We start from the raw sequence: 23,350 nt of genomic DNA, 5'->3' as shown, positions 1-23,350 counted from the left end.
CAAATATAGAAGGGATTAGTATTTAACAGCTTTCTTATTTTTTTCATATTGTATTGTGGTATATTCTGGTAGCTTCTCGCTTATCAAGTTTAAAGTGTCAGATATAGAAGGCTGAAACAATGTCTGGGTGATAATCCTACACACACCACACACACCACACACTTCCTGCGCATACACGCACCTGTTCCCGCTCACACACAGCACACTCTCACACACAGACACACACGAACTTAAGACACGTTCTCAGTACTCAGCACCACCTTGAACCTCTGCTCTAATCTGAACCCCTTTCTGACCGGTTAGTTCTGCCAAAAATCATTTAGCACCACAGCCAAGGTGTAACATGTTGAAATGTTGAACGCAGCCTCTGTCAGCGCCAGGGGTCTAATTTCCAATTAAGGGCATGGCTCAAGGTATACATGTTTGTCTGTTTCATTCGTTCCGGGGATCCTATTACTATGTGCAGGTTGGCGTGCCTTGGGATGATGGGTGTGGCGATAATGGATTGTCAGTATGTTCATGGCAAGGTTGCCCATAACCACTGGTACCTGTTCCCCTTATCCCATGGCATGCCTTCCTGGGTATGTATTTTGTGTGTTGGCCAGAAATAATATGAATATTGATTGAAATGTAATACATTGATAGACGATTGAAAACCTATGTACTGATGGAACTCGGGATGATTTAACCCTGTTGTGCTTGTCAGCAGTGATTGCACGGAGCGCTAGACGCTGAAGGTGGTGTCCGTGAGAAGCCTTCATTGAGTTGCTTGAATAATTGAGATTGTGAATGAACAGTACATGTTTGTATATCCCTGGCATACTCCACTCCCTGATGCAAAGAACCTGTGTATTTTAGATTAGTCTGAGGACGTCACCTCGTATATAAAGAAGATGGCGTAGTATGGCTACATGATTCATATTTTAGGTGTTAAATCCCTGACCTGACACATGGATTTTAATCAGTGATTTCTTTAAGTGCAGCTCTTAATCATTGAAAGCTCGTTCTCTTTTGTTGCCACCAGTGTGAGAATGACGTGTCGGGTGGCCGTTGTGTTGGACTGAAATAGAACAACAGTCTGAATACACCGTAGTCAAGCTCGAAAGAACAGCCACAGTTCATTATCTGCATGTTCTCAAACAACAGGCCAAACATATGACATGTATGTGTGTTGATAGGTTTGGTTTCTGAGCTTTCTATATTATTAATCATTAGGTATATTATTAATCATTAGGTGTATTATTAATCATTAGGTGTATTATTAATCATTAGGTGTATTATTAATCATTAGGTATATTATTAATCATTAGGTATAATAGAGACATGAGGGGTGCCATAAGTAAGCTTGGGAGGGGCTGAGTGCAGGGAAAACCTATCACATGTAGCAGTACTGATAAGGGGAGGAACCATTTATGGCCCATATCACTCAGCTCCCTGACTAGCAATAACGATGCAATGTTTGGCGGTAAGGAGGAGACTCCACCCAAAGTGGGGTATGTATACTACCATGGGTGAAACCATGTTTTTGTCTAATGCAGCTGTATTGACCCTCTGGGAAGAATAAACTTGGTTTAAGCTTTCATGGTGTCCGTTGAGTTTTTACTCTGAAAATTAGAACCTAACAGTGTGATCTATCTGTAGAACGACCACATTGTGGATGTAGCACAGCACATTTTTATTCTACAGTCAGCCAATGTTTCCCCCAGGTCCTTTACGCTACTGGATCATTCCTATCTCCCCCTACCCCCAAACACACACGCACGTATAGGGTGGGTATTGTGTTTGAGTGCCCTCCAGTGGACTGAAATAGAACAACAGTCTCAATACACTAAAGTCAAGCTCTAAAGAACAGCCAGACACAGTTCATTATCCATCACAATGGATTATGACAACCTACCCCGAAGATTATACACACACACACACACACACACACACACACACACACACACACACACACACACACACACACACACACACACACACACACACACACACACACACACACACACACACACCTTTCATTATATTGCTATTGGAGTCAGTTAGTACATGAGTAGAATACCTTTTCACATGTATATACTCTTTTATTAAAACGTCAAATACGCTGTCATCTTACTATGTATACTTTATAGAATAATACTATGAAATTGTCATTTAATGTTCACACTGTCCATTTGTAAGGATAAGAATGTTATATTTAAGGTACTTTTCAATTCGTTTTTCCATGTGGCTTACTTCAAAGTCCACTGGCATGTGCTCTCTTCAAACCCAAAAGATTATCCACGGTAACATAAATGACAAAACAGTGAACAATGGTATAGTGTTAGTGCATTAGTGAGTATGATGCTGTTTCTCACAGCTTTTCTAACCTTGTTCTTCTTTCTTGTATTTGGTTTTCAGTGTTCTCTGACATTTCTCAGACAGTTCATAACAATTCTTAACAGTTCTCTCATACCTCCGGGTCTGGGCTAACAATAATAAGAGGTTCACTGTTTCTCCCGTTGATGATTGGCCAGGGGTTGAAGTAGGGGAACACCGGCTCTGTGAATGTGGTGTCGGAGAATGTGAACAGGTGACTCATATCCCCTGCGTCGTAAAACGCCACAACACCCCTCCTGTAGTCCAGGTACACTCCTACCCTCCTGGGGGGGCGAGGGGGGTGCAACAGGCTCTCCTCGTGGTTGGTGCAGGCCTCGTACTCACTCCCGTCCCGCCCGTCTCTCATCACCAGGGTCCAGAAGCCATCGTCCGGACACAGGCTGATCTCGTCCTTCCTGTTGACCGAAGCAGCCGCCACCCCCAGCCCCCAGGCCGTCTTGGTGCCCACCTCAACCACCCAGTAGTGTTGCCCTGAGGTGAAGGCCTGGCTGCCCAGGACGATGTTGTAGCGGGTGAAGCGCTCAGGGTTGTTGGGCAGGTTGGGCTGGATGTCCCCCACACTGACCTGGGTGCAGCACGGGGACACCCACAGCCTGGGGTAAGCTGTGTCTGGATCCAGAGTCACTGCTGTCACACCTAGGGAGAGACAGAGGCATTCAAATATTAACAAGAGTTATTGGGTGTGAGGTCGAGTGTTAATCCTGGTGTATGCGGCCAGCTCATAGGTGTGGTTGGATACTGTTAGGTGCAGTCAGGTTTGATAGAATGCAATCAGGTGGACCCTGTGGTGAAATGTAGTCACATATGTGAGAGCTGTGGACTAATGGATTCAGGTATGGTCTTCAATGTGGTCAGGTTTGGGTAAGGTGTGTGTTGTCTACCGCTTTATGGCTGTGGTTGTACCTGGCTGAAGCACAGAGTTCATCCTCCTCCAGGTGCGGTATTGCAGTGGTCCCAGGAACTCCCCCTCCTGCAGATCCACAGGCACCTCCGGGGGGTGCTCAAACACACTCTCTGTCCTGAGAGACGGAGAGAGATAGAGAGAAAGAAAGGGAGAGACAGAGTTTCATTTACCTAGAAAGGCCTGTTTCTGAGTCTTTATCTAATTTACAAAGTACCCTTATAGAACAAATAAAGATGAGTGAAACACTGTGGAACATCGGGTTACCTTTTTTTTTTAGAGTTAATTCAATCATGTGGAGTCATGTGGATGTTGCAGAGCTCTATGAGCTGTAGCATCAAATAACAACCATGGATTTAATGACTTACCCTCCAATAAAATCTTTGATTCCCTGTAAGAAACAAAAACAGAGATATGAGGCCATGCTGAGACACGCACACACTCTTCTTCTCCTACTCAGAAACCTTCTACCCTCCTCTTTCCCTTTCCCACTGTCCCTCTAGTTCTTTTTCCACCACCACCCTTAACCCCTTTCCATCTGTCCTCTAAAATCCAGATTTCCTCCCATCTCCTTCCCCCCTCTCCTTTCCTCTTCCTTTCTCTCCTCTCACCCTGAGTTGTGCCGGGTTCTCCTCCTCTCGGAGTTTGACGTGAAGCTGGTCGGCGGTTTGCTCTAATTGGCTGATTTGCTCTGTGGTGTAATTGAGGGCCTCCTCCAATTGGTTGAGCCTCTTTTCCTTCTCCCTCTGCAGTCTCTCCTTCACTCTCTCCTCCTCCTGGAGAAGGAACTCCCTCAGACGTCCAAACTCTGCACTCACCTGCACCTCTATGTCCCCAGCTCGCTCCTGATGTGGGGAGAAACAGAGAAAAATATTAGTGTTACAGACTGGGTATGGAATACATCTAAGAGACTTTGTTATTTAAAAAAAATGTATTTCACCTTTATTTAACCAGGTAGGTCAGTTGAGAACAAGTTCTCATTTACTACTGCGACCTGGCCAAGATAAAGCAAAGCAGTGCGACACAAACAACACAGAATTACACATGGGATAAACAAACGTACAGTCAATAACACAACAGAAAAGTCTATATGCAGTGTGTGCAAATGTAATAAGATTAGGGAGGTAAGGCAAAAAATAAGCCATAGTGGCGAAATAATTACAATTTAGCAATTAAACACTGGTGTGATAGATGTGCAGAAGATGAATGTGCAAGTAGAGATACTAGGGTGCAAAGGAGCAAAAAATAAATAACAGTATGGGAATGAGGTAGTTGGGTGGGCTATTTCCAGATGCAATGATCGGTAAGCTGCTCTGACAGCTGATGCTTAAAGTTAGTGAGGGAGATATAAGACTCCAGCTTCAGTGATTTTTGCAATTCGTTCCAGTCATTGGCAGCAGAGAACTGGAAAGAAAGGCGGCCAAAGAGGAGTTGGCTTTGGGGATGACCAGTGAAATATACCTGCTGGAGCTCGGGCTACGGGTGGGTGCTGCTATGGTGACCAGTGAGCTGAGATAAGGCGGGGCTTTACCTAGCAAAGACTTAGATGACCTGGAGCCAGTGGGTTTGGCGACGAATATGAAGTGAGGGCCAGCTAACGAGAGCATACAGTTCGCAGTGGTGGGTAGTATATGGGGCTTTGGTGACAAAACGGATTGCACTGTGATAGACTACATCCAGTTTGGTGAGTAGAGTGTTGGAGGCTATTTTGTAAATGACATCGCCGAAGTCAAGAGTTTACAGTCTAACCAGACACCTAGGTATTTGCAGTTGTCCACATATTCTAAGTCAGAACCGTCCAGAGTAGTGATGCTAGATGGGCGGGCGGGTGCGGGCAGCGATAGGTTGAAGCATGCATTTAGTTTTTCTAGCATTTAAGAGCAGTTGGAGGCCACAGAAGGAGTGTTGTATGGCACTGAAGCTCGTCTGAAGGTTTGTTAACACAGTGTCCAAAGAAGGGCCAGAAGTATACAGAATGGTGTTGTCTGCGTAGAGGTGGATCAGAGAATCACCAGCAGCAAGAGTGACATCATTGATGTATACAGAGAAAAGAGTCGGCCCAAGAATTGAACCCTCTGGCACCCCCATAGAGACTGCCAGAGGTCTGGACAACAGGCCCTCCGATTTGACACACTGAACTCTATCTGAGAAGTAGTTAGTGAACCAGGCGAGGCAGTCATTTGAGAAACCAAGGCTGTTGAGTTTTGACAGAGTCAAAAGCCTTGGCCAGGTCGATGAAGACGGCTACATAGTATTGTCTTTTATCGATGGAGGTTATGATATCGTTTAGGACCTTGAGTGTGGCTGAGGTGCACCCATGACGAGCTCGGAAACCAGATTGCATAGCGGAGAAGGTACGGTGGGATTCGAAATCGTCGGTGATCTGTTTGTTAACTTGGCTTTCGAAGACTTTAGAAAGGCAGGGCAGGATGGATATAGGTCTGTAACAGTTTGGGTCTAGAGTGTCTCCCCCTTTGAAGAGGGGGATGACCACGGCAGCTTTCCAATCTTTAGGGATCTCAGACAATACAAAAGAGAAGTTGAACAGGCTATTATTATTAGGGGTTGCAACAATTGCGGCAGATAATTTTAGAAAGAGAGGGTCCAGATTGTCTAGCCCAGCTGATTTGTAGGGGTCCAGATTGCAGCTCTTTCAGAACATCAGCTATCTGGATTTGGATGAAGGAGAAATGGTGGAGGCTTGGGCAAGTTGCTGTGGGGGGTGCAGAGCTGTTGACAGGGGTAGGGGTAGCCAGGTGGAAAGCATGGCCAGCCATAGAAAAATGCTAATTGAAATTCTCAATTATAGTGGATTTATCGGTGGTGACAGTGTTTCCTAGCCTCAGTGCAGTGGGCAGCTAGGAGGAGGTGCTCTTATTCTCCATGGACTTTACAGTGTCCCAGAACTTTTTGGAGTTTGTGCTACAGGATGAACATTTCTGTTTGAAAAAACTAGCCTTTGCTTTCCTAAATGCATGTGTATATTGGTTCCTAACTTCCCTAAAAAGTTGCATATCGTGGGGGCTATTCAATGCTAATGCAGTACGCCATAGGATGTTTTTGTGCTGGTCAAGGGCAGTCAGGTCTGGAGTGAACCAAGGGCTATATCTATTCTTAGTTCTACATTTTTGGAATGGGGCATGCTTATTTAAGATGGTGAGGAAAGCACTTTTAAAGAATAACCAGGCATCCTCTACTGACGGAATGAGGTCAATATCCTTCCAGGATACCCGGGTCAGGTCGATTAGAAAGGCCTGCTCGCTGAAGTGTTTTAGGGAGCGTTTGACAGTGATGACGGACGCAGACAATGAGGCAGTGATCGCTGAGATCCTGGTTGAAGACAGCAGAGGTGTATTTAGAGGGCAAGTTGGTTAGGATGATATCTATGAGGGTGCCCGTGTTTACGGATTTAGGGTTGTACCTGGTAGGTTCAATGATCATTTGTGGGAGATTGAGGGCATCTAGCTTAGATTGTAGGATGGCCCTAACAGTACAAACTCTGAAGATAAATGGGGGGCAATTCATTCACATATGGTGTCCAGGGCACAGCTGGGGGCTGAGGGGGGTCTATAACAAGCGGCAACAGTGAGAGACTTATTTCTGGAAAGGTGGATTTTTAAAAGTAGAGGCTCTAACTGTTTGGGCCCAGACCTGGATAGCATGACAGATCTCTGCAGTAGATTGCAACTTCCATCCCCTTTGGCAGTTCTATCTTGGCGGAAAATTTTGTAGTTGGGGATGGAAATTTCAGAATGTTTGGTGGCCTTCCTATGCCAGGATTCAGACACGGCTAGGACATCAGGGTTGGCGGAGTGTGCTAAAGCAGTGAATAAAACAAACTTAGGGAGCAGGCTTTTGACGTTAACATGCATGAAACCAAGGCTTTTACGGTTACAGAAGTCAACAAATGATAGCGTCTGGGGAATAGGGGTGGAACTGGGGGCTACAGGGCCTGGGTTAACATCTACATCACCAGAGGAACAGAGGAGGAGTAGGATAAGGGTACGGCTAAAGGCTATAAGAATTGGTCGTCTAGTGCGTTGGGGACAGAGAATAAAAGGAGCAGATTATTGGGCGTGGTAGAATATATTCAAGGCATAATGTACAGACAAGGGTATGGTAGGATGTGAGTACAGTGGAGATAAACCTAGGCGTTGAGTGACGATGAGAGAGGTTTCGTCTCTGGAGGCACCAGTTAAGCCAGGTGAGGTCTCCATATGTATGTGGGGTGGGACAAAGTAGCTATCTAAGGCATTTTGAGCGGGACTGAGGGCTCTACAGTGAAATAAAACAGTAAGAACTAGCCAAGACAGCAGTAGACAAGGCATATTGACATTAGAGAGAGGCATAAAGCAATCACAGGTGTTTATCAGGAGAGCTCAGACAACAACAGGTAAATGGCGATGAATGGGCAGAGCGGGTCTGTTAGGTACATACAGGACCTGAGTTCGAGGTGGGGCCGACAGGTAAACAAAATGAAGTACCGTGTTATTGAAACAGTCCAGGGGGCATCAGCTGTGTAGCCGAGTGATCATACGGTCAAAAGAGCAGCAATGGGTGAGTCAGGGTGCCGTTCGGTAGTCACTACTACACTAGGCGAGCAGGGGACACAGCGTTCAGGAAAACTAGCGGGCCGGGGCTAGTAGATGGTTCTTCGGTGACATCGTAACAGAATAGCCTGTTGAGACCACATCGGGCGATCACGTCGGCAGTCCAGTCATGATGGATTGGCGGGGCTCTGTTTCGACAATAAAGGGTCCAGGCCAATTGGCAAAGGAGGTATTGTAGCCCTAGAATTAGCTGGTATATGGGCCTAGCTCGAGGCTAGCTGGTGCTTGCTTCGGGACAGGGGCGTTAGCTAACAGTAGCCACTCGTTTGCAGCTAGCTAGCTGCGATGATCCGGTGTAATGATCCAAAGCGTCAGAAATCCGGTGATATGGTAGAGAGAAGCAGTCCGATATGCTCTGGGTTGATATTGCGCTGTGCATACTGGCAGGAGTTGTCCGAGCTAAGGCTGGCTGATGACAGGAAAAAGGAGAAGACCGCTAGCCTAACAAAGACTAGTAGCTAGTTAGCTGGCTAGCTCCTGATGGAAGTTCCAGTTATGTGGAATAAAAATAGCAGATCCATACCACATTGGGTGAGGCGGGTTGCAGGAAAGTATATTTAGTTCGTAGATAGAAAGTGAGATTAAGATATATACAAAAAAAACTGCTATTTACACGGGATAAGACATGGGATAAGACAAAGACAGATACACACATCCTACTGCAACGCCATCTTGGATTAGCCCACTGAGCTTTAGTCATGATGTTAGAGCTAAAACAAGTTTTTATTTTTTTTATTTTATTCAACCTTTAATGATACAAGTACGTCCATTAATAACCAATTCCTATTTACAATGACGGGCTTTCCAGAGGCGGAGACAGCAATGATATAGAACAATACACAACAAAGACAACATGAAGCACAAAACAGACACACATCACAACACTTCAATAACTGATCATGTAAGGAAGAGAGAAACGCAGTGTTCCATTAAAATCTCAGTCAGTTTACTGAACATAATCAAAAGAAAAGGTCATCTTGGAAATGATGCAGACAATTACATTGGAAGCAACATTCTTTCCGCAATATTAAGCTGATCCACCCCTGAGAAAAAAAAATAAAAAAAGAGAAAAAAATGAGAAAAAAAAGAAAAGGTCATACATCACAGGAACAGCTAACCACCTCTGCTACAAACACACACACACACACACACACACACACACACACACACACACACACACACACACACACACACACACACACACACACACACACACACACACACACACACACACACACACACACACACACACACACACACAGAGAGAGAGAGAGAGTAAGAGGGAAGTGAAAGATCGAGTGATTGGCAGAGAGTAAGTTTGTCAGCATGTGACAGACAAACAGACACACAGGGCACTCCTCCTTAATGGGGCCCACATGACTGTGCTCTGTTCATCTTAAAGGCAGAACTCTACCGCCCCCCTGACATTCTGCACATTCCATATCTGCCTCAGACACACGTACAACGCTCTTATAGACTTTACCTTGTGAGGTGAAGCCTGTGTTAGAACACAGAGGGGGAGTCCCGGGCCCATTCTAAATTCTAGCATTGACCTTATCACTGCTAAGTGCTAACTAAGGCCAGTATCTTACGTCACTCTCATGGTGTGTGCTTACACTAGGTGTGTGAGAATATGTGTGTGTGTGTGTGTCTGCAATGTTTCTGAGAGGAAGAATGGGTGAACACTAATCCCATAATCTGTATCATAATCTCAGAGTACCATTGTGCATTAGACATTCCCAACTAGAGGTCGACCGATTAATCGGAATGGCCGATTTAATTAGGGCCGATTTCAAGTTTTCATAACACTCGGAAATCGGTATTTTTGGACACCGATTTGGCTGAATTATTATTTTTTATAAATTTTTTTACACCTTTATTTAACTAGGCAAGTCAGTTAAGAACACATTCTTATTTTCAATGACGGCCTAGAAACGGTGGGTTAACTGCCTTGTTCATGGGGCAGAACGACAGATTCTTACCTTGTCAGCTCGGGGATTCGTTTTTGCAACCTTCCGGTTACTAGTCCAACGCTCTAACCACCTGCCTTACATTGCACTTCAAGAGGAGCCTGCGTGGCAGGCTGACTACCTGTTACGCGAGGGCAGCAAAAAGCCAAGGTAAGTTGCTAGCTAGCATTAAACTTATAAAAAACAATCAATCTTCACATAATCAATAGTTAACTACACATGGTTGATGATATTACTAGTTTATCTAGCGTGTCCTGCGTTGCATGTAATCGATGCGGTGCCTGTTAATTTCTCATCGAATCACAGCCTACTTCGCCAAACGGGTGATGATTTAGCACTGTCGTTGCACCAAACCTAACCATAAACATCAATGCCTTTCTTTAAAATCAATACACAAGTATATATTTTTAGTCCTGCATATTTAGTTAATATTGCCTGCTAACATGAATTTCTTATAATTAGGGAAATTGTGTCACTTCTCTTGCGTTCCGTGCAAGCAGTCAGGGTATATGCAGCAGTTTGGGCCGCCTGGCTCGTTGCGAACTGTGTGAAGTCCATTTATTCCTAACAAAGACCATACTTAATTTGCCAGAATTGTACATAATTATGACATAACATTGAAGGTTGTACAATGTAACAGCAATATTTAGACTTTGGGATGCCACCCGTTAGATATAATACGGAACAGTTCCGTATTTCACTGAAAGAATAAACGTTTTGTTTTCGAAATGATAGTTTCTGGATTCGACCATATTAATGACCAAAGGCGTGTATTTCTGTGTGTTATTATGTTATAATTAAGTCTATGAGTTGATATTTGATAGAGCAGTCTGACTGAGCGATGGTAGGCAGCAGCAGGCTCGTAAGCATTCATTCAAACAGCACTTTTGTGCATTTGCCAGCAGCTCTTCGCAATGCTTCAAGCATTGAGCTGTTTATGACTTCAAGCCTATCAACTCCCGAGATTAGGCTGGTGTAACCGATGTGAAATGGCTAGCTAGTTAGCGGGGTGCGCGCTAATAACGTTTCAATCGGTGACGTCACTCGCTCTGAGACTTGGAGTAGTTGTTCCCCTTGCTCTGCAAGAGCCGCGGCTTTTGTGGAGCGATGGGTAACGATGCTTCGAGGGTGGCTGTTGTCGATGTGTTCCTTGTTCGAGCCCAGGTAGGGGCGAGGAGAGGGACGGAAGCTATACTGTTACACTGGCAATACTGAAGTGCCTATAAGAACATCCAATAGTCAAAGGTATATGAAATACAAATGGTATAGAGAGAAATAGTCCTTTTAATTCCTATAATAACTACAACCTAAAACTTCTTACCTGGGAATATTGAAGACTCGTGTTAAAAGGAACCACCAGCTTTCATATGTTCTCATGTTCTGAGCAAGGAACTTAAACGTTAGCTTTTTTTACATGGCACATATTGCACTTTTACTTTCTTCTCCAACACTTTGTTTTTGCATTATTTAAACCAAATTGAACATGTTCATTATTTATTTGAGGCTAAATTGATTTTATTGATGTATTATATTAAGTTAAAATAAGTGTTCATTCAGTATTGTTGTAATGTCATTATTACAAATACATTTGAAAAAAATGGCCGATTTAATCGGTATCGGCTTTTTTGGTCCTCCAATAATCGGCATCGGTATCGGCGTTGAAAAATCATAATCGGTCGACCTCTATTCCCAACAGTCCAATATTTGATGTGACACCTGTCAACATAATCATATTGACAAAGGCTTTATAATTCAACTAATTTGCATGTGCTTGGGTGAGACAACGCAGGAGAATGTTGCATGGTCAACAGAAATTCTGGTTCGGACTAGGGGCACCGCAAACCAGAATCCTCTCGCTGACGCACACACATACACACGCAGTCAGTATACCTTGATGAGCATGATCTTGTTGTTGGTCTGGACCTGATGGAGAGAAGCCTGTCCTGTCTGGAGCTGTACTCTCTCCAGGGCTATGGACAGCTTGTCCTGCAGAAGAGGAAGAAGGGAAACAGGTCATACACGCGCACACACACACACACACACACACACACACACACACACACACACACACACACACACACACACACACACACACACACACACACACACACACACACACACACACACACACACACACACACACACACACACACACACACACAGAGACATAGTGAAGTTAAGAGAATAAAACTCATAAAACAGAGTGTGTTTCCGTTATACAGAGATTGAATTAGGCCTAACTCTCTTGTCAATAATAAGATGTACTGTTTTGGATCCTCTGTAGTCTCTCTGACAACAAGCTTAATGTAACTCATATGATCCAAGAGCATTTACAACTAACTGGACCCATTTCAACAAGTTACCCAAATGAACCCAAAGAAAGTTAGAATTTAGACGGGTAATATTTATAGAAACAGTGTGGTGACAGGTATGGCACCAAACATCCACGGCAAATAAAAAAGGTTTAATATGTCTGGGTGTCACGCCCTGACCTTAGAGATCCTTTTAATTCTCTATTTGGTTAGGTCAGGGTGTGACTAGGGTGGGCAATCTATGTTTTCTATTTCTTTGTTGGCCGGGTATGGTTCCCAATCAGAGGCAGCTGTCTATCGTTGTCTCTGATTGGGGATCATACTTAGGCAGCCTTTTTTCCACCTTAGTTTGTGGGATCTTGTTTTTGTATAGTTGCTGTGTTAGCGCTACAACACTTTACGTGTCGTTTATCTTTCTTGTTTTTTGGTGTTCATTTAATAAATTGATGATGTACGCATACCACGCTGCACCTTGGTCCGATCATTCCATCAACGAACGTGACACTGGGAACTAAGCCCTGACACCGGCATGCTGAATTCCTCTCGAAGTATAAACTCACACTGACCCGAGTGGCTGATTGAAAGGTCCTGAACAGTTATCCTGAAAAGTACTTTTTCTCTCATGGCCAATTACCAGGAAATTTGAAAAGACAAGATGAGTGGGCGGAGATCTTATATTCATAAGGTCGCCTTGACTGACAGCTCTTTGAAATACCTATGTCAAGCAACTTGGATGCAGTGAGCAGTGTTGCAGTAAAATCATCTCAAGCAAATTTGGTGATACACAAAGCAACTCAAACAACATTAAAATTGCAGCAATTATATATATACAGTACCAGTCAAAAAATGTGAAAAGCTGTCATCAAGGCAAAGGATGGCTACTTTGAAGAATCTCAAATATAAAATATATTTTGATTTGTTTAACACTTTTTTGGTTACTACATGATTCCATATGTGTTATTTCATAGTGTTGATGTCTTCACTATTATTCTACAATGTAGAAAAAAGTTATTTTTTTTTAAATCCCTTGAATGAGTAGGTGTGTCCAAACTTTTGACTGGTACTGTATATATATATATATATATTTTTTTTATACATCTCCCATTTGGCATCTCTTGTGATGCGGTTCACAGCAGCACTGACGGATGTGTTGAATATGACAACTGCGTCAAAGTTTTGAATGAGCCTCCCCCTTTTGCTCCATGCTGGCGCAAGACCTCGCTAGCAAGTAACTACCTAACACCAGAAAGACGAAAGGGGAAACATATAAGTATCTTTGCCATAGATGAATAGGGTAAACTTTCAATTATATTTGCTGACACCCTACAGTCACATTTTGGCACCAGTAGAGTAGCTATCTAGCTATATAAACCACGCCCCTCTGCAAACATGCTTTCTCCAATGTTGGTTACAAGGCAGTATTTATTTAAATTAGGTAAGATAATATCATGTTACCATTGGTGTATTATAATGAGAGTTAAGGTGATGTCACCTTGTCCCCTTCATAATGAATCCAAGTGTTTGACATGGGGAGGGGACCAGTAACTTCATGATCAAACTTGATCAATGTAGAAGCAACAGTAATTTTTAATACTTTGATCATCATAGTTTGATCTGGTTTCAATATCATCCAATTTCATGAAAAACATGATATTGACTGTTCGTGACCTTTAAAATAACTGTCATGTCAGGTAACCACGTGAAAGACCCAATTGTCTTTAAAAAAAATGTTTAAATAACACTCTTTGCTTGGGTCCAAACTTGTTAAAAAAAATATCTGATTTAATATAGTAACTTTGTCAACTTTGCAGTTTCAGATTTATGGGCAGGTTTTAGCATACCTGATGCATTCCAATGCGCCAGGTCCCTGTGACAGTGATGTATTATTAACCCATATGTATTTCTATAGCAAAACATCTATATAGGTAGATATATAAATCCAAAATATTGTTCCAACGTGTTACCTTGTAGTTCTCGAACGCCTCGTTGATGGGGATGACGTTGTGCGTCTTGTGGCCTCGTGACATCCCGCACACCAGGCAGATCGCGAGCTGATCATCTTCACAGTATAGCTTCAGCTTCTCCTCGTGTTCCTCGCAAAGGTCTGGCTCGTGGCGCTGAGAAGAACGGGTGAAACTGAAACCGGAGCTGGGCATACTGGCCCCCCGTTGTCGTTCTTCTGTATCCTCCTGCGCGCGCTCCGTGTCCCCGGGTTTCAAATCCATGGATCGGGCTCTCCTCAAGCTGTCCACGACGTTACACAGAAGCGAGTTAGGACGCAGCTTCTGAGGGCATGTCTTCCGGCACTGCGGGCAAGTCGGGTGCTCGTCGGACTTGGCCTCCCAGCACTGCGTAATGCACACACGGCAGAAGTGGTGTCCGCACTCGAGGATCACCGGCTCACGGAAGAGGTCGAGGCATACGGGACAGCTGAGCTCGCTATGTAACTCCTCAAGCGCGCTGGCATCAGTAGCCATTCCGAGCCGTCTCACTGAAGGGACAGGGGGTTGAGCTCAGAAAGTAGCTGCTTGATGCAGTGGAAAAGTTCACGTTTCCGTATTTGAGAGGGCGTGGTCTGTCTGACCTGACAGTGTCTGAGCTCCTCTGTTTCACGGAAGAGAGTGAAGACATGCGTCTACAAGTCGACAGATCCCGCTGTTAGCCGCGTACTGAACCAGGTGTCTCTCTGGCCCAGTTTCATATAGGCTCCTAGCTCCTACTTCTATTAATCCCTCAAGCGTTCATGAATCTAAAAGGGACTGGATAGTTGAAATGGAGCATCTGGGCTGTAGGAGTTGCCTAAATGTAGTGTAACTGTAATGTAAGTGTCTCCAGGGGTGAAAGTAGATATCATTTATTACGGGTATGGGACACCCAAGTGCGCGCACACATTTGTTTTATAGCCTAGGAGTGTAATCATATAGAATCCCTATTAATTTAATGAATGATCTCTGGGCCGAGTAGCCTAGGCTAACAAGTTGTCATATCACCGTTAACATGCAATTCCTTTTAACATTGGCGGCTCGTGGGTTTCAAGTTTGGGGAAGCTCATTTTCACCATAAAAAGACACCTTTATAATAAAGCATTCCATGCATCCTCGCATATGCAGACTTATGTAAGATAGCTTACTATGCCTAATGTGATGATTAGATGGGATGGTCATATTTTAGGCTAATATAACTCAAACACTCAAAAAAGACTGTTCAATGCAGTGCGTAGGGTAGACCTAGGCTATAGCCTATCAGATATATTTATTGTTGGCCTTTTATCTACACATTCCATGCAACATTTTACATGAATGGAGACATTAGCAGAATATTTTTTAATAGCCAACTACAAACATTATACGGTAGCCTACTCTGCCGACACTGCGAAATACAATATGACATACAAAAACAAGGTAAAGTGTCACTGAACCAATGATGAAGACAGTGAATATGTACACTCACTGGGGATATGTCCGATGTTCTCCACGGGTGCCAATAAGATAGGCTACTCTTTTTACAGCAAGAGTAATTTACTTTCCAAACGGTTTTTCCGCAATTGTATTCTTAAATATTGCGATATGCCTGGCTGTGTCTCTTTGCTTTTTACTGACAGTCACAGCTCAACAAACTGCTATTTGGTATTTGCCTCCCGCGCTGCCCAAATTGCGAGCCCTTCCGTCTGTATGCTATGCGATTTAAAACATTCCACAGCTTTATTTATTTATTAAAGAAGATAATGATCCTCTGTGGCCAAATCATGCTTTCTGGTATAGTAGCCTATTTTAAATGATTTTGTTTTGTGTATAGACAGGAGGAAGCTAATTAGGCTATATCATTTTGGCAGTTTTAATTCAATTGACTAGCCTTATGGACGCGCTGCCTATGCCAATGTGGCAAAAACACAACCAGTCATGTTAATATCTGATTGTTAAACAATCACCTGTAGACTACCCGCGCACATTCGTCCACTTACAAAATAACAATGCACTGTGCAACTGCAATTTCATGAATGGAGAGAGAAATGTGTTACAAAACACCTACGTGTATTGTAAAGAGATCTGTGATTGTTAGGCCTACACGTAGCCTGAATCGCGTCCACTGTTGAAGAAAATACAATAATGATTAATAGCTTGTATGTATTTTTTTCGGGATTTTGTGGTAATTGTAATAGGCTCACGTTTTACCATTACGGTGTACCCCCAATATTTATTTTAGCAGTAGGCTGGTAGGCTGTAGTAGCTTACTTTCACCCCGGAGTGTGTCAGAGGAGTCTGTGACTAGGCTTTAAACCAGGTGTTGTCCTGAGGGTTCGAAACGTTCCAGAACACTGCCTTGAAAAGCTGAGGCTGGTGAATGAGTCAGCACTCTGATTAAAGGCTTTTTGGGGAAGGAGAAGGGAAACTGATTACGCATAAACACACTTGAACCTTAACCTATATCCATCAGTAGGATGTCAGCAGCTTTCCATTCCACCAAGGGGGAACGGGAAATACCTATGGATCTTCAAATGAAACCTGCTCTCTGTCACATTTTGGGTGCCAGTAACTCTAGTTTCACTCAGTCAGCTCAGTTTCAGTGACCTGTGTGTAGATGTAATGCAGAGGCTCTTTCAATTTCTGTTCCTATGATAACCTCTATCATGTAGTGACCATGTGTGTCCCAGAAGGGCTGTGTATTTCCCAGAAGAGACTGTGGTCAGCACGGGGAAGTTCAGTTGCATCTCAAGGAAACAGAAGGGGAGGAGAGGTATCAGATGAAAGTGTCACCCTCTAAGTTTCTACTCACTGGGTATAAAAGACCTTCGAAGCTAGGTTGATAGAAGACCACTCTCCATCGATTACACAGGTGCCTCAACAGACAGTGAACAGAAGAATAGGGCTCTCTGTAGAGAATTGAACTGAACTGAGTTGGGCAGGAGTGGACTGAGCTAAACTACATTGGACGACAGTCAGTGACTAGTTTCGGCTGATAGATACACAGGCTTTTCTCTATAACACACACAGTCCAGTGCTCAGCAGGAGGATGCCTGTCTCGTGTAGGGAGGCTCTGCTCATGCTTCTAGCCAGTCTTGGAGGTCAGGTCTGGGGGGAGGTGGGTGACTTCACCCCTTGCCTCCGTTTCTTCTACATGGAGACTCCCCCAAAAGGCATGGGGGGAGAGGGGTACCAGCCCATCTGCCAGCGCTACAGGAACCAGTACCACTTTGCCAGCCTGTACCAGCACCAGCGCCGTGCCACCCTCTACTCTGCCTACATACTTACCCCTGGAGGAGGCAAACGGCCCAGGAACAAGTGGATGTATGAACCACAGGTGAGGAGTATGTCTCTGTGTGTAACTGTGCATTAAATTCAGGGTCTATTCCATTTATTCTACTCAATTCAAGAAAAAATACTATTTATAGTGTGCATGTGTATGTGTGTGTATAGGTGTGGATGTGGGCTTGTGTGAAGCCAGGAGTTCTTAGAAAAGTGGTTAAGCAGCGTGACTCCTCTCAACCAAAGCAATTAAAACAAAGTAATAGTTATGTCATCTGGGAAATATTCTGTTTCTGTTTCCCTTTTTAAATTGTGATTTCCAGGAACAAAAAGATTGGATCATAATTGAAGCTTGGAAGCTCTGTTTATGTTTTTATTTTCATGTACCCAACAGCTCAGAGTAAATACCAGTGGTAGAATTGGTTATTACAATGTAATAAGCACTGTAAAAAGATGGGGGGAAACATGTGTAAACATATACACTACCGTGTACACTACCGAGGCCCATTGTCAGCAACCATCACTCCTGTGTTCCAATGGCACGTTGTGTTAGCTAATCCAAGTTGATCATTTTAAAAGGCTAATTGATCATTAGAAAACCCTTTTGCAATTATGTTAGCACAACTGAAAACTGTTGTTCTGATTAAAGAAGCAATAAAACTGGCCTTAGACTTGTTGAGTATCTGGAGCATCAGCATTTGTGGGTTCGATTACAGGCTCAAAATGGCCAGAAACAAAGACCTTTCTTCTGAAACTTGTCAGTCTATTCTTGTTCGGAGAAATGAAGACCATTCCATGCGAGAAATTGCCAAGAAACTGAAGATCTGTTACAACGCTGTGTACTACTCCCTTCCCAGAACAGCGCAAACTGGCTCTAACCAGAAAAGAAAGAGGAGTGGGAGGCCCCGGTGCACAACTGAGCAAGAGGACAAGTACATTAGAGTGTCTAGTTTGAGAAACAGACGCCTCACAAGACCTCAACTGGCAGCTTCATTAAATAGTACCCGCAAAACACCAGTCTCAACGTCAACAGTGAAGAGGCGATGCTGATCTTCTAGGCAGAGCTGCAAAGAAAAAGCCATATCTCAGACTGGCCAATAAAAATAAAAGATTAAGATGGGCAAAAGAACACAGACACTGGTCAGAGGAGCTCTGCCAAACAGGTAAGCATCCCGGAGTCGCCTCATCACTGTTGACATTGAGACTGGTGTTTTGTGGGTTGGATTCGCTTACACAACTTATCAACTTGGATTCGCTTACACAACGTGCCATTGGAACACAGGAGTGATGGTTGCTGGTAATGGGCCTCTGTACGCCTATGTAGATATTCCATTAAAAATCAGCCGTTTCCAGCTACAATAGTCATTTACAACATTAACAATGTCCACACTGTATTTCTGATCAATTTGATGTTATTTTAATGGACAAAAAATATGCTTTTCTTTCAAAAACAAGAACATTTCTATGTGACTCCAAACTTTTGAACGGTAGTGTAGGTTGAACTAACTTTCTCTCTGTGTCGGTTATAGTCTCAGTGTTTCCTCTCTCTCTCTGTGTTCTAAGTTGGCGTTCTCCGGTGCCAGTCCAGAGATGCATAGTTTCCCGCGGCGTGGGCCCGTGGACCAGAATGTGGTGGAGAGCCAGGCGGTACTCCAGGACTACATCAACTCTTCCTACACCAAGGGTCACCTCAACCCCAGCCTGCACCACCAGGCCCCAGAGGACCGCCGGGCCACTTTCACCCTCACCAACGTGGTCCCTCAGCGGGCAGCCTCAAACTCTGGCCCCTGGGCTCAGCTGGAGGCTGAGGTGAGGGCCCGGATGGGTAACTACTGCATTGGGCCGGCGTATGTGATAACAGGGGCGTTGTCATACCTCTCTGAGCGCTGGATGGCCAACCGGGTAGCGGTGCCAGAGTACATGTGGTCTGCCTACTGCTGCCCCTCCTACAACTCTAGTCTCCCCGCCTCACAGAGACCCTACTTCCCATCATATGCTGCTGTGGGCCGGAACGACCCCCATAGTGGTGGAGAGATTGTGCCGGTGGACCCCCAGGCAAAGGCCTCGGTTCGGGGGTACGATGTGAGGCGGATGCCCCTGGACACCGTGGAGACTATTCTACAGCAGAGACTGGGCGTCCACATCAGCCTGTTTCACAATCAATGCCTGTGAGCAGGTGTGGTAGTTAGGTAATTGGCTGTTGTATGAGATGTCCCTGTTGAGTGAAAAATAAAATCTACAGTGGAACATAATATATTTGGTGATTTAAGGTCTTTGAACTAGTTTGCAGACACAGACACACAGACACACAGACACACAGACACACACACGTACGTATAGGGTGAGTATTGTGTTTGATCGCCCTCCAGTGGACTGAAATAGAACAACAGTCTCAATACACGATAGTCAAGCTCTAAAGAACAGCCAGACAGTTCATTATCCATCACAATGGATTGTGACAACCTACCCCTAAGGTTATCCACACACACACACACACACACACACACACACACACACACACACACACACACACACACACACACACACACACACACACACACACACACACACACAGCTTTCATTATGTTGCTATTGGAGTCGGTTAGTACATGAGTAGAATACCTTTTCACATGTACAGTATATACTATTTTATTAAAACGTCAAATACGCTGTCATCTTACTATGTATACTTTATAGAATAATACTATGAAATTGTAATTTAATGTTCGCACTGTACATTTGAATGTTATATTTAAGGTACTTTTCAATTAGATACAATATACATAAATATATGATAACAATGGCATATTCCACACACTGCTAACAGATTTCTATCATTTGAACTTCCCAAACCCAAAACTGTGAACGGAATTGTCTCCAAATACAAATGAAACCTTGCTCACGTGTTGTGCAGCATTTGTGTGTCAAGGTCACTGATAAATGCTGATCACATGAATTTTGACATGAGCTTGAGAAAGGGGGTGGAAATCCTCCCATAGATATATCTGTTGTGAATCTGGTTGTGACTGGAAAAAAATGCCATTGTCAAGGCAGCACTTCCTAAGGTTGTCAGACCAGGACTGGCACACTCGCTCAACTGAGTAGCTCTGCAGGTGTAAGATAAGCTGAGTAAACACTAACCACTCAACTGGTTCTTCCTGATGTTATACATTTTAAATAATAATACAAAAACTACAACATACAAACAACAAATCAACAGTATATGAGACAAGGTCCTTTATGGGCATTCCCGATCTGGTTCTTTCTTTCTTTCTTTCTCTCTCTGTGTGTGTGTGCGTGTGTGCGCGTGCACGTGCACGTGTTCCAGTTGGCTTTAAAGAAGACATACTTTTGCTGATAAAATAGCATGGGTCCTCTCATGCTAAATCAGCTTGGCAAGAAACAGGTATATCTTACTGCAGAAAGAGCACTGGTCAATTCTCCTGGGCCATTAGACAACCCTGTGGGTGGCCAAACCCCTATGTGACTGGAATGTTTTACCAATCAGAACAGAGATGCCCCAACCCAATCCAGACACCTGCCTCTCCTCTGGCCCAGCTCTTTAACCCCCCCCCCCCCCACCCCCCCTCTACGTCCACATCATGTCTGTGTCAGTTTCAGTGTCGCTCTGTCCAGATATGCTTTTCATGACTATGTACGTTGTCTGTTGATGTCAATGTCTGTAGCCATGTGAACACACTCCTCCTCCTTGATCTTACAGTCCATCCCAGAGTGTGTATGAGTGTGTTTCAGATTGTGTGTGTACAGAAGTAGGCACTAGTTCTGTAGGGAGAGAGAGGCTACATAAAGTTATTGTGTGTAATAGTGTTATTGGTCAGAGGAAGGCCCTAAAAATTGTCAAAGACTCCAGCCACACGAAGTCAGTCTGTTCTCTCTGCTACCACACGATAAGCGGTAGCCTACCGGAGCGCTAAGTCTTGGACCCAAAAAGCTCCTGAACAACTTCTGCCCCAAAGCCTTAAGACTGCTGAACAGTTCATTAAATGGCTACCCAGACTTTCTGCATTTGACCCCCTACCTACATGTACATAGTACTTCAATCAATCACCTAACCAAATCTACATGTACATATTACCTCAATCAACCACACCAACTACCTCATACTCCAGTACACTGACTCTGTACCGGTACTCCTTGTACATAGCGTGTATATAGCCTCGTTATTGTTATTTTATTGTGTTACTATTTTATTTTTATCTATTTATAAATGTTCTTACTTTTAACTGCATTGTTGGGAAAAGACTCGTGAGTAAGCATTTCATGGTAAAGTCTACACTTGTATTCAGCGCATTTGATGAATAAAATGTGATTTGATTTGATTTGGACAGGAGGGGTAGCCAACTCCCTTCTCTCAGTAGCAAACAAGTACAGTATGAGAGACAGCTGACACATACTGAATGGTCTGAGGGGTGTTTTACACAGATCTTCTGGATTCACCTGCTCCTCTACATGATTCACAGCAGAGTCTTCAGCCGGTGTTGGCTTCTCATAGAGCTCAGCATCATCAACCTGAAACACAACAGTTAACACTGCATCACAACGTCTCTGGAACTGTATTCTGCATCTGTAAAGGCTTTTATTCTGGTATCGGAACAGTCCTTGCCCCCCTGATGACCTCACCTCTCTGTTAATGATGACATGCCACGCTCCTTTTCTCTCATCCAGCTGGATGTTGCTAGGGGGCCACACGGGTCACATGACTTGACCCGGTTCTTTTTCCGGAGGTAAGAGAGGGCAGTCCATAACCTGTTCATTGTCACTAGGCTCCCTTGAAACCACTGAGCTACAGGAAGGGATGGAGGGAGATGAGAAGGGGAAAGTATCAATTTGACTAGATTTGTTAGAAGTTCATTAGGATGACTCCTGTCCAAACTGGTGCATGTGCATCCTTGAGTAGCCATGAGGCCCAATCTCACAATATCAATCTGAAATCGAGATGTATTGGATTCTGTAAAGCTGCAATGCAAGAAATGTACGTTTTGATTGAACAGCCTCTGTCATGAAAGTGACCCACTGGGCACAGACCGCATTTTTTGTCTAGTTTCGATTTACATTTGGAGTTGTCAACTAACGTTAATTCAATGTGAAGTCAACAAAAAATGTCACCATGTCATTGGATTTAGGTTAAAAGTTGGGTGAAAAAAAGGTGAAATTCCCTTTACGTTGATGACTTTTTGCAAATCCAATCAGTTTTCCACATTGATTCTATATCATCACATTTCATATTTTTGTTGAAATGACATGGAAACAACGTTGATTGAGACAGTTTTTGCCCAGTGGGGAGCTGCAAGTTTCTCTGGTGGTGGTTACACTGTTACAACTACTTTGCTGGCATGATGTTTGGTTCAACTGTTCATTCCACTGCATCGCAAGTCCCGCAAGTCTCTTCCTCGCCTTCAGGGCTTCGTTTTCGGCCTTGACACGGCTGATCTCCATTTGAAACTCCCACACGCTTGACCAGGGGCGTCATGTACCTAGTCCCTGCCGCTGAAAAACATCCCCACAGCATGATGCTGCCACCACCATGCTTCACCGTAGGGATGGTTCCAGGTTTCCTCCAGACGTGACGCTTGGCATTCAGGCCAAAGAGTTCAACCTTGGTTTCATCAGACCAGAGAATCTTGTTTCTTATGGTCTGAGAGTCCTTTAGGTGTCAATTTGCAAACTCCAAGTGGGCTGTCATGTGCCTTTTACTGAGGAGTGGCTATCATCTGACCACTCTACCATAAAGGCCTGATTGGTGGAGTGCTGCAGAGATGGTTGTCCTTCTGGAAGTTTGTCTCATCTCCACAGAGGAACTCTGGAGCTCTGTCAGAGTGACCATCAGGTTCTTGGTGACCAAGGCCCTTCTCCCCCACAGTTTGGCCGGGCAGCCAGCTCTAGGAAGAGTCTTAGTGGTTCCAAACGTCTTAAG

General features: G+C 44.0%; 2 protein-coding genes across 2 annotated transcripts; one reads left to right on the top strand and one right to left on the bottom strand.

The window, feature by feature from the left end:
- Positions 1 to 2,087: 2,087 nt before the first annotated feature.
- LOC120047439 (zinc-binding protein A33-like) lies at positions 2,088 to 14,693 on the bottom strand. Its single transcript, XM_038992967.1, has 6 exons — positions 14,137 to 14,693; positions 11,751 to 11,846; positions 3,892 to 4,125; positions 3,649 to 3,671; positions 3,283 to 3,398; positions 2,088 to 3,015 (listed from the first exon to the last, which is right to left on the bottom strand). The coding sequence occupies exons 1-6, from the start codon at positions 14,647 to 14,649 to the stop codon at positions 2,450 to 2,452; spliced, it is 1,548 nt and encodes a 515-aa protein (XP_038848895.1). The 5' UTR covers positions 14,650 to 14,693; the 3' UTR covers positions 2,088 to 2,449.
- Positions 14,694 to 16,760: 2,067 nt separating this feature from the next.
- Positions 16,761 to 19,661, top strand: LOC120047438 (endonuclease domain-containing 1 protein-like). The gene is made up of 2 exons (XM_038992966.1): positions 16,761 to 17,470; positions 18,979 to 19,661. Exons 1-2 carry the CDS (start codon positions 17,183 to 17,185, stop codon positions 19,585 to 19,587), a joined length of 897 nt encoding a protein of 298 aa, XP_038848894.1. The 5' UTR covers positions 16,761 to 17,182; the 3' UTR covers positions 19,588 to 19,661.
- The last annotated feature ends 3,689 nt before the right edge of the window (positions 19,662 to 23,350 follow it).

Source organism: Salvelinus namaycush, chromosome 5 (genome assembly GCF_016432855.1).
Source record: "Salvelinus namaycush isolate Seneca chromosome 5, SaNama_1.0, whole genome shotgun sequence".
NCBI lineage: Eukaryota > Metazoa > Chordata > Actinopteri > Salmoniformes > Salmonidae > Salvelinus > Salvelinus namaycush.
The sequence above is the reverse complement of the archived record's forward strand: the minus strand, read 5'-3'. Positions and strand labels throughout refer to the sequence as shown.